This window comes from Archocentrus centrarchus, chromosome 21, assembly GCF_007364275.1.
Source record: "Archocentrus centrarchus isolate MPI-CPG fArcCen1 chromosome 21, fArcCen1, whole genome shotgun sequence".
In the NCBI taxonomy this organism is placed as follows: Eukaryota; Metazoa; Chordata; class Actinopteri; order Cichliformes; family Cichlidae; genus Archocentrus; species Archocentrus centrarchus.
In genome coordinates, this window is record NC_044366.1 from 8,481,139 (window position 1) to 8,498,774 (window position 17,636).

At 37.5% G+C, this 17,636-nt stretch overlaps 1 protein-coding gene across 1 annotated transcript in view; it reads left to right on the forward strand.

The window, feature by feature from the left end:
- Positions 1 to 2,239: 2,239 nt before the first annotated feature.
- LOC115801097 (polycystic kidney disease protein 1-like 2) overlaps positions 2,240 to 17,636 on the forward strand; it is a 39,952-nt gene continuing 24,555 nt past the window's right edge. The window contains exons 1-13 of the mRNA XM_030758808.1: positions 2,240 to 2,255; positions 2,339 to 2,529; positions 7,238 to 7,375; positions 7,905 to 8,051; positions 8,421 to 8,545; positions 11,268 to 11,388; positions 11,524 to 11,655; positions 13,773 to 13,886; positions 14,179 to 14,293; positions 14,389 to 14,579; positions 14,662 to 14,892; positions 15,442 to 15,543; positions 17,240 to 17,418. Of these exons, the coding sequence (XP_030614668.1) occupies positions 2,240 to 2,255; positions 2,339 to 2,529; positions 7,238 to 7,375; positions 7,905 to 8,051; positions 8,421 to 8,545; positions 11,268 to 11,388; positions 11,524 to 11,655; positions 13,773 to 13,886; positions 14,179 to 14,293; positions 14,389 to 14,579; positions 14,662 to 14,892; positions 15,442 to 15,543; positions 17,240 to 17,418 (1,802 nt within the window). The remainder of the gene's footprint in view (positions 2,256 to 2,338; positions 2,530 to 7,237; positions 7,376 to 7,904; positions 8,052 to 8,420; positions 8,546 to 11,267; positions 11,389 to 11,523; positions 11,656 to 13,772; positions 13,887 to 14,178; positions 14,294 to 14,388; positions 14,580 to 14,661; positions 14,893 to 15,441; positions 15,544 to 17,239; positions 17,419 to 17,636) is intronic.

A 17,636-nucleotide genomic window follows, 5' to 3' on the forward strand; every position in this document is an offset into this window, starting at 1 on the left:
CTATATTTCTAAAATTTAAGCCCAGCCCAAATATTGGATGTTTTGTGATAGCAAAGCAGCAATAACATCATCTGCAATACTTCCTTACTTTGCAAGGAAAGTGATTTCCAAAAAAAAAAAAGATTCTTATGTTTTTTGTATGTGTGTGTGTGCCAAATGCATAAAAAAAAAAAGAAAAAGAGAAAAGAGGTAGACAGATAAGTGGGCTACAAAATTGCATATTGCTTTTTAGCTGTAGCCCCTTTCAATAAAGTTAATGGAACTAAATGCAGGCATGATCAGCAAATATCCAAAGAATCATTATAATATACTTACGGGCATTAGATGAACTGCAGTCAGCATCCTGATACAAGTGTGGGATATGCTTGCACGTCTATGCAAGCTAACATTGGTAAAAACATAAATATCAGTTACAAGACTCTCCTCTACTATGTGTGGCACAATTGTATTTACTTTCCTGTATGTGTTGTACCGCAACTGAAAGATCAGTGTCACTGTATGTACTGTATGAATCCTTTTGGCATGATATAGTCTATCATGATGTTCGTTGGTAAGGTAATTTGGCACATTAGATCAAAATTATCACCTTGGAAAATTGGCACAGAAATCTGATTGCGATGAGGCAGAAATGGGATGTCACATTAATCGGTATATCAAATGTAAGGGCCTGGACGTGATAGAAAAGAAAAACAGGAACAAAAAGGTAATAACAAACAGCAATGATGAGTTTTTTTTTTTCCTGAAAAGACCTTGTTAAACAATACACACATACAGTCGTGTGAAAAACAAAGTACATCCTAACTGATTGCATAGCAATTAAAAGGGTATCTAGCAGGTAGGTGCTGCTGATTAGATGCACTTGATTTGTGTCGTAATGACCCAGTCAAAGTCCGATCACCAATCTCAATGAAATGGAGCCACATGGTAAAGACTGGGCACAAATTCCTGCACAATGATGTGAGAAATTGATAAAGTCATACAGAATTTGATCACTTTGATTACTTCACATTATTGCTGCTGAAGCTGGTTGTATAAGACACTGAATAATGGAGTGTTTGCTTTTCACAGGACTGCATTGAGTCTTGTGAAAATTCTCTTTTATACATGACTGTAGAAAAACAGCTAAAATCATCATCTATAATACAAACGTTAGTATGGGTCCACTTTGAGGCAATTGTAAAAATGGGCGTAAATATGGCATTCCAAAACTATCTCATTAGTAGTCTAGTAGTTATACTCTGAATGACTGATTTATACATATTAGATTTTTTTTCTACTGCCTACATACCTGATGGAAAAAAAATAGTCACAACCAAAGTGAATGAAGGAAGGATGATAAATTGACAATGAGGCTACAAATGTTAATTTTAACAATCTCCGGTTAAAGAGATACTTGAGTCTGAGCTAAGGTTAGCTCACTAGCATTACTCAGTGAAAAGTATTCACCTACACTAGGGGAGCTTTTCCCAGCAACAAGTTAAGGCTAGCTGTCTAGCAGTAAACTACCTGTGCCGTAGGAACATGGCAAAGGCTTGTTTACAATATTAGCTGATAAAGAACTTTGAAATGTTACTAGCCAGGTGTCAAAAATACAGGCAACATCAGTGATCTGGTGGCAATCCAAGGTAACCACGAAGAGTTTTTTGGTGAAATAAGTTTCACCTCCATCAACCACTCACCAACCAGCCAGGGAATACATAATTTTTCCTTAACAACCAGACATCAGCCAGATGTTGGACACCAGCTGAAGAGAAACACTGGTCATAGTGCATTTGGGAGCATGCACTGTAAGACAACCAAAGTCTTACAAAGAAATTAGGCAACAGGTTATTAAAGGCAAAGGGAAGGTTTCATTTTTATGTTCCATTACCTACCATTAAACTGGCATTTAAAAAACAGCTGATGTCAGTGAATGTTTTTTGCTTTGTTAATTTGATTTTGATGCACTAAACATTTGTTTGGCATATCTGAAATAGTAGCTTTAACTACAGGAACATGCTGATTCCAGTTTTTGAATTTTCTCAGGTTGGAGAGCAGTGTGGTGCACAATTATACTCATCCTAGTACCTTTATTGTGGCAGCTGAATGCACTAGCAGTGAAATGAACATTACAGCTCAGAAAATAATTACCATTCAAGAGCCTGTTGCGGAGATCGGTGTTATGACGTGCTATGCTGGAAACCTGTCTTTTTCTGAAACCAACTGCAAAGCCCTGTATGGAGACACACTTCAAATTCAAATGGAAGTAAAAGCAGGTGGGTGACAAAGTAAACATAACGTAAAATAATTCACCTTGCAATTTCTTGTTTGTTTTATTCTTTGTTGTTCTACCCCGTAGGTACGAATGTGGTCTACACAATCAAAAGTGATGAGAAGTTGTTGTCTGGTTTATCTGTAGTCAGAGGAACTGAACCCCATAACATCACAATGACTTCAGAAATGGTGAAGCAGCTCGGGTCTGGCTGCCACCACTTAACGCTTCATGCATCAAACATGGTCACGTTCCTTGAAGTGTCCAAAGACCTGCAGGTAAATCCAAATCAAACAAATCACCTGCAGGTATACAGTAATCTTCTTTTAGTAAAGCAGTAACAAAAAATATGATGCTTCATCCCTGATTTTATTAAAAGATAAAGCTCACAGTGAATATTTTGACCAGCTGATTAAAGAGTTTGAGGATTGATTGAGATGTTAGCTTGTTTTTAAATTAGTAATTAAATTTAACCTTTATTAAATAACTCATTTAAGCCAATTAGGGAAATATCTGCAAACATGAGAGCAGCTCCCCAAATTTCATTCACATTCGTGTTTTTTTTTAAAGATCACCTTTGAATTAAAAAAAAAAATCTGAGCTCCTGCTGTCCCCATTAGGGTAATGAGTAATTTTAAACACAGGAACATAGTGTGAAAATGAGTCTTTGATCTACGTTTAATCGTAATGAAACCACAAGCACTGCCAGAATGTTAAAAAGATTGCTTATTGGTCAGATAATATAAATGCCATTGTCAGTCAACTACCAGCTAACGTCTGTGAACTGGAAGCTTATCTGCTCTTCTGTGCATGGCTTGTAACTGTGATCCAAAAAAAGTTTGGAAATATAGTAGAAATCGTGCTTTTCACATATACAAGTGACAATTTTAGTGTGTCAAAACATTTCTTCACCAAACCTGACAGAATGAAACTGCCTTGTAGAGTAATCTGTATTCTGTATATCCTACAGGTGTGCATTTTGGAGAAAATAGCTGGACTTCAGGTCTCTGTGTTGACAGCGAGCAATGAATGTTTAGACTTCCCATTTATTACTGTTGGTGTTTCCCTTGAACGGGGAGAGCCTGTGCTACTCTTGTTTTCTCTGAGTGGAGACAATAGCTCGTTCACTGAGACCAGACAAATGAATACAAGGAAGGAAAATTTTCGGATTCAGCACCCAGTTCAAGGTATGCATAAAAATGTGACAGATATTAGTCAAAACATCTGGAAGATAATGAATATTTACACATTTTACTGCCGCTTCATTAATTTTTCTGTGTTTTGTTACAGGGTCTACAGCAGTAAAACTCAGAGCATCCAATGTCTTCTCCTCTCTCGAAGTGGTTCTGGATATCTCTGCTTCCTGTGGCAGAGATTTAAACTTTCAACAAAGTGGCCATAATGACATTTTGTTTGGATTTAACAAAAGAGAAGTAATTCATTTTACAGCTATGTTGCAGAAGTACACAGGATTCAAAGTAATGTTTTAAGGAAGCATTATTCCCTCAGCTTCTCCTAATGTTTGCCTTATCTTGCATGATAGTTAGAAATGCTGTGTTCATTTTCAGAGGAGGAACCATGTCAGAGTTGGCAGATCGTCACTGCAAATCACCGCAAGTCCTTCAGCTTCAATAACTAAAAAAGAACCTATCACACTTTCAGTAACTGGGTTACCTACTAGCTCTAGCAGTGGACTTCAATACCAGTGGCAATGCAGTAAGAATCATATTTATGTCTCTAAAGAAATTATAAATATTAACGTCTGTTATACATTATGATGTGTTGTTGATGTTGTAATTTTTTGAAGCTCAGATTAGGACTTCAAATTGCAAAAGTACCTATTGATGTACTGTGCTACCCCCTGCTGTGTGTTACTTTATGGTGACAAATTGATATTGATTGCACAGAGACTAAAACTATGTGACTTATTTTAGGCACAGGTAGATATATTTTACTGGTGGTAAATGGTTTGTTGAATTTACATATTTTTCAGAGTGTTTTTTTATTTGAATGTGCCAGGAGGATCAGCCCGGGATTTTGCAAACAATCTTGTCTAATATTGCTTTTTGAAGACCTTTCCAGTTTGCCAAACATTTTAATATACTATCTAAATCTGATACAGGAATTACACCTGACCTCAGTCATATATTATTTCATATCTGTAAATATATTATTTACTTTAGTTTAATGATTTTTTTTTATTGATTGACAGGAAGTTCCTGTAAGTGCAGAGAAGTCTTTAACACAGTGACTTACACTATTCAAGAAAACTGCCTGCCAGATCCATTTGAGTTCAGCGAGTATCAATTTAATGTGAAAAAAAATAACAAGGATGACGTGGAAGACAGTGACTCTATACATGTATGCATCACCCTTACTCCATCAGAGTCAAAAACAATAAGGTACTCAATCTTTTTTGACATTGAGATTTTTTTTTTTTTTTGAATTTCTTATGAATTCTGTATTCTGGGCACATGATCTCACTGTTTCATGAGTACCCCTAATTTTGTTACAGTGGTAATATGTCAAATTGTTTCAGTTAACATTTCTAGCATTTGCAACTTTGATCTTTTTTTTTTTTATATAACATGGTAAAGTCAAATTCTGTTTTACCCATATATAATATTTGTTTTCTAGTCTTACTTGTACTGAAGGTTGTGACTCAGTGCAGACTAGGACAGATACAAAAGTTACAATACAGTGCACTGAACCATGTCCACAAGTGGTATGGAGCATTGAAGATTCAAGTGACAAAATGAACTGGCCAGTAAGTGTGAATTCTGAATTGTGTGGTGCTGAAACATCAGATTCTGTTACATTTTGTTACATTGTATTACATATATTTTAAAAGCTATTTGGCATTGGCCTAATAGCTTTGCTTGTTTTTGTTTTCTCTTTTTTTCAGTCATGCTACGATAAGGCAAACACAAGGCCGCTTGAGAACAAAAAGACTGGTAGAAGTGAATATGTTATAGATTATAAGCTGTTTAACGAACAATCAAATTATCAAGTCACTGTGGTAGTAACTACAAGTGCGTACATGCTGGTTAATAAAACAATGTTAAAACTGTTTATTCAGTTTATATTTGAAATAATTACAATTATATGCTTTCCTTTTATTATTTTTTTCCTCAAAGTGGATGAACAACCACTTTACAAGAAACACACCATACAGAGATCATCATCATCATCATCATCATCACAGAAGCCAACCACCCAAAACCCAGGTGCCTCTACAAATGGTGCCAATACAGCAGCCCCCAGCGGCTTGTCATGTATCATATTGCCACAGAGTGGGACACTCCTTGATACTTTTGAAATAACTTGCAATACTGAAAGCCCCTGCCCTAACTGTCAGTATTGTTTTAAGACTCAGAGTAAGTACTTCTTTCAAGACACTGCTGTACCTAACTTTAACAGTACCGGTTGAGTTCCGCATTTCTCCACATTGTTATAACACAATATGTTGTATGTTTGTATATTTTAATAGAAATCAAATGATCATATAAACTTACTTGTTTGAACTCTGTCAGGGAAGCTCCTCCAATGCAGACAGAACGGTAAAGTAAAATCCATCTTCCTTCCCCTTGGAGACAGAAATTCTAACTACAATCTGAATATAATTGCAACTGCAAAACATAAGCAGGAAGTATTCACCACCACTATAACTGTACAGGTATGTAACAAAAACATGTGTGTACTAATAAGAAAAGATCTATGGAAATTCTCTGATTTTCCTTTCTAGTACAGAAAGAAAAGGCTTTCTTTTCCCCAGGTTCGGGATTCTACTGTGAATTCAAACTCAGTAGAGAATGCAATTAATCTACTAAAGGCACAAGGACAGCTTTCAGTAGAAACCACTGGGCAACTCTTCAGTTCTGTGGCCAGTAACCTTAACAGCCAATCTGATCCTTCAGGAACAGCAGATAGGCAAAAGGTAACATTGTTCACTCTTTCACTCTGTTTAAAGATGGGACCAGTGAAGAGCCTTGTGCTGCCTGCAGGGCTAAGCAAGCTTTTGGCTGTTAGTAGGCCGTGTTTTAGGAGCTGTTAAAGTGCATTTGGTTGAAGGGCATTTCTGTGAGTAATTGAATACATACTGCACATTATACTATAGGAAATAATGATTGATAGTACAACGCTGTAGGCAGTGGTGCAAAAACTGGGTATGCACTATATGCAATGCATAGGGGCACCACACGGGGGGGGGGGGGGGGGGGGGGGGGCAAAGCGATGCGGGAAAATTATTTCTCTAGTCGGAATTTCCTGTATTTAACAGCTGTGCATATGATATGATCGATAACAGAAGCACAGCGCTGATTAGGTGCCCCCGTGCTCCTTCACCTCCCTTCCTGTGGCCCCCCCCCACACACACGTGCACACACACACAAAGCGCTCCAGCGTGTGCTTTCGAGAACGCGTTCGATTGCGACTTTTTATTTGATATACAAATGATATTATACTTTTTTTTGTTTGTGATTGAGCTGATCATCTGCTGTAATAGGTGATATAAAATAAAAGCCTAAGTACGGTCTCCGTACTTATCGCCGACACCAGATAAGCAAAAGAAAATGGGTCAATGGAAAATAAAAGCCAGTAATTTAAGTCTAGTATTTTAAAAGTCCATGAATAAGGGAGATCTGCACACATGAACACAGTAAACCTTAAGTGCATTTTGTGTGTGTGTGTGTGTGTGTGTGTGTGTGTGTGTGTGTGGGGGGGGGGGGGGGGGGGGGTTGCTAAAAATGTGTCTGCATACACCTCAGAAGGTATATAGCTGCGCCACTGACTGTAGGGTAGCAAGGGTGATAAGCTATATTAGCACATATGGTCTGGAATAGCATCCCAAGTCAATTTTACAGATCTCATTCATAAAGTACACCCTAATGAGATGATATTGGTGTTGATGTTGAAAATGATCTATGTGAACCTAGAATTTTTGTGAATGAACAACATTACTACTACTTTTTTTGTTTTGTTTTGAAGCTCAGAGAAAAGATGCTGGACACAATGACTGATGTAGTAAAAACAGATGGCACCAAAAGTCCACAAGAAGTTCAGGTGTTAGCAGGAGCACTTGTTCCTCTCATCAAGACAGGCGCTGAACTCAGTACATCAGCACAGGTACAGTACTATTACTACTTCTACTACTAATCTTATTTGCACATGGATGCATATAAGGCCGTCGCCAGAGCTCGCCACCGTGGTCTGTCTGAAGCACACTTCTCCAGGTAGTCCGAGGTCTACCCATGCTCCCTCCCTCCTTCTCCATTGTCCTCCTCCAATAGTGTGGCCTGACTGAAGTTTCTTCTTTCCTGTCCTTGTTCATCCTTGTTCATCAGACTTCATACACTTCTAGAATGTCTAGCTTAACTGTCTATGTCCTGTAAAGTACAGATACTGTACAGGAGTTAGAAAAATGAGGAATACATCAGCACTGTAGACAGTTGTTTCTTACAATGCTTACTCATACATGTTGTTTTCACTGCTTTATGTAAATGAATAAATGATTGGTGGACAAGGCTTTCTAAGTTCTGTCCTGTAATCTTAAAGGTCAGAAGATATTATCAGGACCATGATCGAAACATTTAATAGTTTTATAATGTCTCCTAAAATCATTTCTATGACTGTGAGAGTTGATTTTCACCTTCAGGAAGGGGCTGCTTTATTATTTGCAAACCTGAGTTCATCTCTCCTCCACATGGATGTAAATGCAAGTGAAGAAAACCAGGAAGCAATGCTCACCACAGCCAACGTTATTGTGGAGGGTTTGGACAACATCCTCAACTATTCATCCAACGTGAGTCTTTTAAGGTTGATACTGATTGTATTTATTTCTCTGAGGATGATGGCTGATTTTAATATTACATGTGCAAATAAATCTCTCTATGAGCAGTTTTGTCTTTCCCAGTAATATCTGCAGTCCCCCAGAATACCCTTTTTGTAACTAGACTCTGTGATGATACTGTGTTTAAGTACATTCTATGAAAAATCTTTATCTCTCACCACACATTTGAGTTGAAATATTGCCTGGAATAATGACTGAAGCGATTCTCCAAAGCCTTCCTTAAACTATTCATCTTATCCAGCTTGACTTTTGAATTTGTTAATGATAATCTAACGTAAACCTTAAAAAAATCTCCAATATCATACATGTTTTGTGTTGCAGAAGAAAATCTCAGATGCCATTCTTGATGCTCTGAACAATATACAGAGTGCACTGTTGTTTTTCAAGGAGCCAGATGAGGACCCAACCATAATTCAGCAAACGCACATCAATGTGCTTGTCAGAAGGTAAAGATCCCATTCCTACGAGGCTGCTCAAAGAAGTCTTTCCATTTATTGATGCTTCAATCTTAAAAATTATCAATCTTTCTTTATTAGTTGACTACGTGCCACAGGCCTAAAAGATGGCTGTAATTAAACCGCTACTTAAAAAGCCATCACTCGACCCAGTTGTCTTAGCTAATTATAGGCCAATCTCCAACCTTCATTTTCTCTCAAAAGTTCTTGAAAGAGTAGTTGTAAAACAGCTAACTGATCATCTGCAGAGGAACGGTTTGTTTGAAGAGTTTCAGTCAGGTCTCAGAATTCATCACAGTACAGAAACAGCATTAGTGAAGGTTACAAATGATCTTCTCACAGCCTCTGACAGTAGACTCATCTCTGTGTTTGTTTTGTTGGACCTCAGTGCAGCTTTTGATACTCTTGACCATAACATTTTATTACAGAGATTAGAGCATGTAATAGGTATTCAAGATACTGCAGTGCAGTGGTTTGAGTCATATTTATCTAATATATTCCAATTTTGTTCATGTAAATGGGTAGTCTTCTTCACACACAAAGGTTAATTATGGAGTTCCACAGGGTTCTGTGCTAGGACCAATTTTATTTACATGATACAAGCTATTTTTAGAAAGAATTGCATAAAGTTTCATCGTTATGCAGATGATACTCAGCTTTATCTATCTAAGTTCTTGTGCTCGGACCCACAAATCTTAGAAACATGGTGTTGAACCAGATGCCATTACTTTGGCCTCCAGTAACACTGAGAAATCTTGGAGTAATTTTTGACCAGGATATGTCCATCAATGCACATATTAAACAAATGTGTAGGACCACTTTTTTGCATTTGCGCAATATTTCTAATATTAGAAACATCCTTTTTCAGAGTTACGCAGAAAAGCTATTTCATGCATTTGTCTTCTAGGCTGGACTATTGTAATTCATTATTATCAGGCTGTCCTAAAAGTTCTCTGAAAAGCCTTCAGCTGATCCAAAATGCTGCAGCTAGAGTACTGACAGGGACTAGAAAGAGATTTCTCCCATATTGGCTTCTCTTCATCGAATTCCTGTTAAATCTAGAATAGAATTTAAAATCCTTCTCCTCACATACAAGGTCTTGAATAATCAGGCCCCATCTTATCTCAAAGACCTTACAGTACCATATCACCCCAATAGAGCACTTCGCTCTCAGACTGCTGGCTTACTTGTGGTTCCTAGGATACTTAAGAGTAGAATGGGAGATTTCAGCTTTCGTTCTGTGGAACCAGCTCCTAGCTTGGATTCGGGAGACAAACACCCTCTCTATTTTTCCTTTTTGATGAAGCTTATAACTATAAGCTTTGATAAAGCTTATAGTTATGGCTGGATCAGTGACCCTGAACCACCCATTAATTATGCTGCTATAGGCCTAGGCTGCTGGGGGGTTCCCATACTGCAGTTTTTTTTATTCACCTCTTTTTATTCTGTTCATACTTCACTCTTCATTTAATCGTTAGTTATCATAATCTCTGACTGTCCTCCACAGCATGTCTTTTGTACTGTCTCTCTCCCCTCAGCCCCAACCGGTCGCGGCAGATGACTGCCCCTCTCTGAGCCTGGTTCTGCCGGAGGTTTCTTTCTGTTAAAAGGGAGTTTTTCTTTCCCACTGTCGCCAAATGCTTGCTCATACGGGGTTGTTTTGACTGTTGGGTTTTCTCTGTATTATTGTAGGGTCTTTACCTTACAATACAAATGGCCTTGAGGCAACTGTTTGTTGTGATTTGGAGCTATATAAATAAAATTGAACTGAATTGAAAAATGGCAAGAGGAAAAGACCTGACTTCAAAAGATAGTTTATTGTTGGTGTGTAAATAGCATGAACCTTAGTCTGCACAACTGCCTAGAGTTTCATTAGGAAAGCCATCAGTGAATAGTTTCAGAAATTGTACATTTGAGGTCAGGTACTTGAAGGATCAGGACCAAGAGAAGAAGAAGTTGGACCAACACAATAACAGCCCCATGAGTAATTCAATAAAAATTAAAACAAAGTAAAATATTCATCAGTACTTTGTGCAGGTTTGCTGACTCAAACTTTTTGCTTGTAATATTTTCCTACAATTTACCCCAAACTAATCTCTTAACCAACAAGAAAATTCCCCAGAAATACTCTCTTCTGAAAAAAAAAAACAAAATAATTTCTAAATTATATTTTTCAGAACACAGGTTAAAAAAGGTTAAGAGCTGATTGCACTAACTATCCAAAATTCACAAAGCATCTAATAGATGTGACCCTGTAGCGCAAACTGATTTGTATTTATAAAAACATCACTTTGCTGCAACAAAGACAGAGTCTGTAACAATTCAGACTTACTGTATAAGACTCTCCAGCAGGCTTAAAGGATTTAGGTTTTGACAAAATCTAACAGGAGCAAAAGTTTAATTTGCTACTTTTAATGGTTTTTGGCATGTCTGTTTTGAGTTTATTATATTGATGCCATTGGATAGTAACAGGATCTTTTAATTAACCTTTTTAAAGTGACAGTGTTGCACATTTATGAATGTGGCAATCCTTCACACCTAGTGACCTCTCTATTCATGAACATAACTTGTTTACAAGTAGCCAAGTAACAATTACAGTAAAACAAATATCCTTTTATAAATTGGTGTAGTCAAATAATTCATCAATTTCAGAGCTAAACAAAATTAAAGAGAAGCATATGTTTAATATGGATCTGTTTATCTTTTCTCACAGAGTGTCACCAACAAGCTTGCACACAAACTCAATAAATATTCCCAACTGTTCCTGCCCTGCATTTTCTCTCCCCAAACTACCGTCTGCCATACTTCCTTCAGAAGAACCAGTGGATGTACGAGTGAGTCAACAAAAGTTTTAATCTCTGTCTATGAGTGTGCACTGTGGATATGTACATGCGATTTTTAGTAAGTTTTCCTAGCATGTTTGACTTGCGGTGAGGTTCAAACATGTGCTCTTTGAATTACACTTACAGATGCTGAGCTTTGATAAAAACCCATTTTCTTGGAAGGAGGGGGGTAACATCAGTGGATTCATAGGTTCTCTGTCCCTCACAACAACAGATGGATCTGGTATCCCTGTGGAGAACATAAGGGAGGATATAGAGGTCAGTGTAGCCACAGTGCACCAGCCACACTTCATTGTAATCTCCTGTTGCAAAAATTTGATTCTGGGGACTTTGAAGAAATATAGACTTAGCTTTCAGCAGGGTGGATCTTTTAGACTTTTATCTTCAATTAATGTAATTCTCTGTGCTAAAGGTGATAACAAGACAGTGATGCATAACATGCTTTTATGAATAACTTGGTAATAGAAGTGCCACAGAACTTAAAAAGGTGGCTCTCACTCTACCTCTTCAGGGTAAACATGATAAAACATGGTGTGAGTGGCGTCTACCTTTAAACAGTTTCTGTGAATGTACTGTCTTTTGCACATTCCCGACACTCCAGTCATCAGTTTCCAGGATGGGCTCCCTACAGTAACAGCGTCTGCCATCAGGTTTATTTGACATCTCATGTGAGCCTAACCATGGCTATTGAGAGTTGATGATGAGGCCTCCACACCTGACAGATTGATGTGGTGGCACTCCATCATCTTGGTATACTCAGTTGCTTTTTCCTCAGGTTTCAGTCCCCATCAAGAAGCAGAGACAATAGCTGTGTTTATATTATGAACACATACAAATCTTTCTGTTAACTCTTCAGAACTCTTTTTAGAGAAAGTAATTGAATAATCGATTCAAATGCCAAATTTGCATGATGTAGTTTGTTTAAGCTAGCTATGTAGCACTTACCTTTGCTTTAACAATGAACAATTTCTTGTTCTTCACCTCTCACACAGGGGCATCATTGGCCAATCTAGATAGAAAATACATGTAACTTCATAATTTTTCTTTGTATCTTAGTTTTTCTTCCATGGATAGATAATTGATGATTTTTCACGTTTTCCCAGGTCTATCATTTTTATTGTAAGTACACTTCAACTGTGAGAAACAGAATCTAAAAAAAAATCCCAAAAAAATCACATTGTATGATTTTTAAATAATTAATTTGCATTGTATCACATGAAATAAATATTTGATCACCTACCAACCAACCAGCAAGAATTCTGGCTCTCACAGACCTGTTCATTTGTCTTTAAGAAGCCCTCCTCTTCTGCACTAATTACCTGTATTATTGCACCTGCTTGAACCTGTTACCTGTATAAATGACACCTGTTCACACACTCAGTCAATCACACTCCAACTTCTCCACCATGCCCAAAACCAAAAAGTTGTCTAAGGACACCAGAGACAAAATTTTAGACCTGCACAAGGCTGGGATGAGCTGCCTGACAATAGCCAAGCAGCTTGGTGAGAAGTCAACAACTGTTGGTGCAGTTATTAGAAAATGAATATCTTCCGTGGTCTGAGGTTTCATGGAAGATCTCACCTCTGGGGGTGAGGATGATTCTGAGAAAGGCCAGGAATCAGCCCAGAACTACACGGGGGGACCTGGTCAATGACCTGAAGAGAGCTGGGACTACAGTCTCAAAGATGACTGTTTAATGCTCCTTCCCTCACTAAGAGCATTGAAGATGTGTCGTGGCTGGGTCTTCCAGCATGACAATGACCTGAAACATACAGCCAGAGCAACTTAGGAGTGGCTCCATAAGAAGCATTTCAAGGCCCTGGAGTGGCCTAGCCAGTCTCTAGACCTGAACCCAACAGAAAATCTTTGGAGGGAGCTGAAACTCAATATTGCCCAGCGACAGTCCTGAAACCTGAAAGATCTGAAAAAGGTCTGTATGGAGGAGTGAGCCAAAATCCCTGCTGCAGTGAGTGCAAACTTGGTCAAGAACTACAGGAAACGTCTGACTTCTGTAATTGCAAACAAAGGTTTCTGTACCAAATATTAAGTTCTGTTTTTCTATTCTATCAAATACTTAGTTCATGCAATAAAATGCAAATTAAGTATTTAAAAATCATACAATGTGATTTTCTGGATTTTCTTTTTAGATTTTGTCTCTCACAGTTGAACTGTGAGAGACAAATAATTACAGACCTCTCCATTCTTTGTAGGAGGGGAAAACATACACAATCGGCAGTGTATCAAATACTTATTTTCCCAATTGTAAATGGAAAAAAAAGAAAAGCACTATTTCAGAAGATTCTAAAATAAAAAAGAACTAGATATTTTTAAACAGTGGGTCAGTTGATAATAGTTTTCTAACATTTGGCTTCAGATTCTGCTGCCAAGGCCTGCCGGAGAGCAAGTGAACACCTCTATTCTGTACCTGGGGAACTTCAGCACAACAGTTATTGATATTCCTTCAGCCGAAGCTACCCTGGTGTTAAAGGTTCAGTGACATGTTTTGTTTTGGGTTTTTTGCCTTTTTTATGCCCACTACTGAAATGAATGCATTTGCAAAATGTCATGGTAATTGACCTCTGACAAATTAGAGCCATGCTGTTATCCTTGCTAAAAACTTGATATCTTTGGCTTTATTAATTATGTTATTTCTTTAGTCTTTCATGAAGGTAAATCTGAAAAAAAACAAACACTTTTTTGAAATAAAAGTGGAACATAATCATTATTTTTGACTGTGCACTGATAAGATTTTTGCTTCAACTATGCTGACCCTTTTAAAGATGATGCCTTCAAAAGATCCTTTACCCTTCAAAGTCCTCCTTGGTTATAATCACTACCCTACTGAGACAAATTATGTAGCGGCAACAGAGATGCCTCAGCAGGGAGCCACACAAGGTAAAACATGTCTTTGCTTAATTGTGGTGACCAGATTTTTTTACCTCTAATCTGACTGAAGTTGATTGAAGATGTCTCTGTGTGGGTCTGCACAGAGGAGAAATACACATGGATGATACAACCTGAGGATTTAAAGGGAAACACTGGAGTGTATTATCTTGTTGTGAGACCCATAGTGGGCCCAGGTATAAAATCTGTCAATGCCAGTTTATCAATTACACCCATCACAGCCTCATGTAAATTTTGGAATGAATCACAACTGGACTGGAGCAATTATGGATGCAGAGTAAGTACAGCATTTCAATCTGCCCATTATACATAATAGATTGCTTAAACATTAAGGGGAAAATGAGCCTCTCTCTTTCAAGGTTGGTGTCAACACTACACATTTAGAAACCCAGTGCCTCTGCAACCACCTCACTTTCTTTGGGAGCTCATTCTTTGTCACTCCCAACCTCGTTGACCCATCACGCACTGCTGAGCTATTTGCAACCTTTGCCAACAATCCTGTGGTTGTGTGCTTCGTGGGGGCACTCTTTGTGGCTTATCTGTTGGTAGTTGTGTGGGCAAGACGAAAAGATATTCAAGACACAGCCAAGGTACAGTGTTTCTCCTGGACTGAAGTACAGATTACAAATAACATAGGCTAGTCTGTTTCCTAGTCATATTAAGCATCTTAAAAAAAAGATATGTTTTGTAATACTCACACATTAAAGTATGTTAACTGATCTGATGTGTACTGCTGCCTATGTGGAAACAGTTATGTTTGAGGCCCCAGGGGAAGTTTGCTGATGAAAAAAAAAAACATGGAGGAGTGTGAGTTACAGAATAAAGAAAAGAGCTAGAAAGGCCTTTATAACCCACTTCTCATTGCTTTGACCTTTACAGGTTAAGGTCATAACAGCCACTGCTAAAATACACACTCATATTTCTCTGCATCTTCTGGATTTTTTAGCTATCTCTCTAGATAGATAGATAGATAGATAGATACTCTACTGTTTTGCTATTCTTGTAATTATTGTAACTTATATGTACGTATACGCATAAAATAAATCTAAGATTTTCCTAAATGCTAATGAGTAAATTCTAATAAATTAGTACAACTGCCTGTGTTGCATGTTCATATAATATTTTTGTTTGAATAATAGGTAAAGGTGACAGTGCTGGAGGACAATGACCCAATGGACGAATATCGCTACCTGTTGAGTATCTGTACTGGCCATCGTATAGGAGCCTCCACATCTTCTCAGGTACATGTGTTGACTGAGGCGACTGTTTGTTGTGATTTAGCACTATATAAATAAAACTGAATTGAATTGAATTGAAAAGAATGTGTTCAGTCAAAGTTGAATCGTGATTCAATTTAAACGATTGAACTGAATCGTTTAAATTGAACAATAAGATGCAGTTACAGAATTTTTAAGTGAAAAACAGATGGCTAATTATCAGCAGCTCATTTTTTGCTGCCAAATTCCTTACAATTTCACCATAAATAAGACCTTTTTTTAATCTCTGTTACACAAATACTATACAACACATTATGCTATTCAGCAGCCCTTTATGTGTCACTGGCTATTACACATCATGAAACATTTAGCCAGAGAGCTGGGGTTGGTGGAGTTCTAAAATAGAATTGTGAATACTCAGCTTTTGTGTGAGTGTGAAAAGAGGGCTTCAAATATCTGTTCTTTCTGCTGACACATTAGCACCCAAAAAAGTTCATAACACAGTACACATGAAGTGTTTTTTCAATATCTTCCACCAATACTACATGTAACCAACATATCTACAGGTTTATTAAAAAACAGGTACATTTACATTTTGGATTGAGACCGTGCCCTTTACTGGTGGTGAGTGCTGCTTATTTGAGAGCATCAAATGTGTCTTCTGTCTTTATTAATTTTGCAGTTCATTTTGCTTGAGCACCGTTATCAAGGTGCATTATGCTGTAAAATAAAATCATTGTTCCCAACTGAGGACATTTTTTTAAAATCCTTTGTGAGGCTTTTGATGTGAAATAAGTGCATTATTTATGGCTTCTTTTTTAATACTCCCAGACTGTATGTATGTGATTACATGGTAAAGAAAAGGTGTGTGTTGTTGCATCAGGAACTAGAAAAACCCCCACACTATGTGTGGGAGACAAGCAACATACCAACATACATACATGCTTGTGCTACAGTCATTACAGTATGAAGCTATGATACATTATATTGTGATGTACCATTCTAATTTGACATTCCATTCTATACTATGCCATTCCCTTTGGTGCTCAACTGAGCTGTCAAATGCACAAATATATACGATTGTGGGATTTGTGTAAAATATTTGTGTAAAATATTTGTGTATGCCATGTTTCATGCAAACTCCAGGATTTTTCAAAGTCTTTCAAAGTTTTTCTCTGGACATTGCCTGCTTTTTCACTCTTTTTCACACTTTTTCTATCCAGTCCATGTAACTGACCATTTTCAGAGGAAGGTTTTGTTTTCTTTGGGGTTTTTGTGTTTGTTTTTTGTTTGTTTGTTTTTTTGGTTAAGCCACTTAACACAAACCTGTAAACAATCAATCGGGTATTTGCACATTTGTCAATAAATTGCTTCCAGTTTTCTTAGCCAAACGTAAATAAATGAGAGGTAGCTGAAGACTTTTGCACAGTGAAGTATATGTCATATGCACTGCACACAGACTCTTGAACACTGCTCATTAATTCAGTTCTGATGGGGATTCTTAATTGCTGTTCTCAGTGTTTTTAATCTAACTACTAAATGTGCAAAAGTCTGTCAAACTATTTGAATATTTTGATATACTTTTTTCAATTATTCAAAGTGTTTTGAATCAACACTGCTTCATCCTACCATTATTCTGATAGGTGGAATAAGAATGGCACTGCTTTCAGTTTAATTTTATACCTTTTGGTTACAACATGTACAAAATTGTCTGTTTTAGGTAACAGTTACTCTGCTGGGAACAGAAGGAAACAGCGAGCCACATCACTTGACAGATGCAAAGAAACGTGTGTTTGAAAGGGGAGCGGTGGATATGTTCCTGCTAACTACACCCTTCTCCCTGGGAGACCTGCAGGGAATCAGACTGTGGCACAATAACTCGGGAAGCCATCCAGCCTGGTAGGACCCCCCCCCCCCTTCAAAAAAACAAAAAAACAAACAAAAAAAAAACAAAACAGAATTGTCAGAGACACACAAAAGAGAGGCATCTTGAAATGATTGTATATTCAAAATCATTGAAAACAGTGTTCAACCTAGAACACCATGATGAATTAGGTCCCAATTACACTGGCCTTAAAGATTATTATTGTTATCTTTTTATGAAAATATGGTCTTTA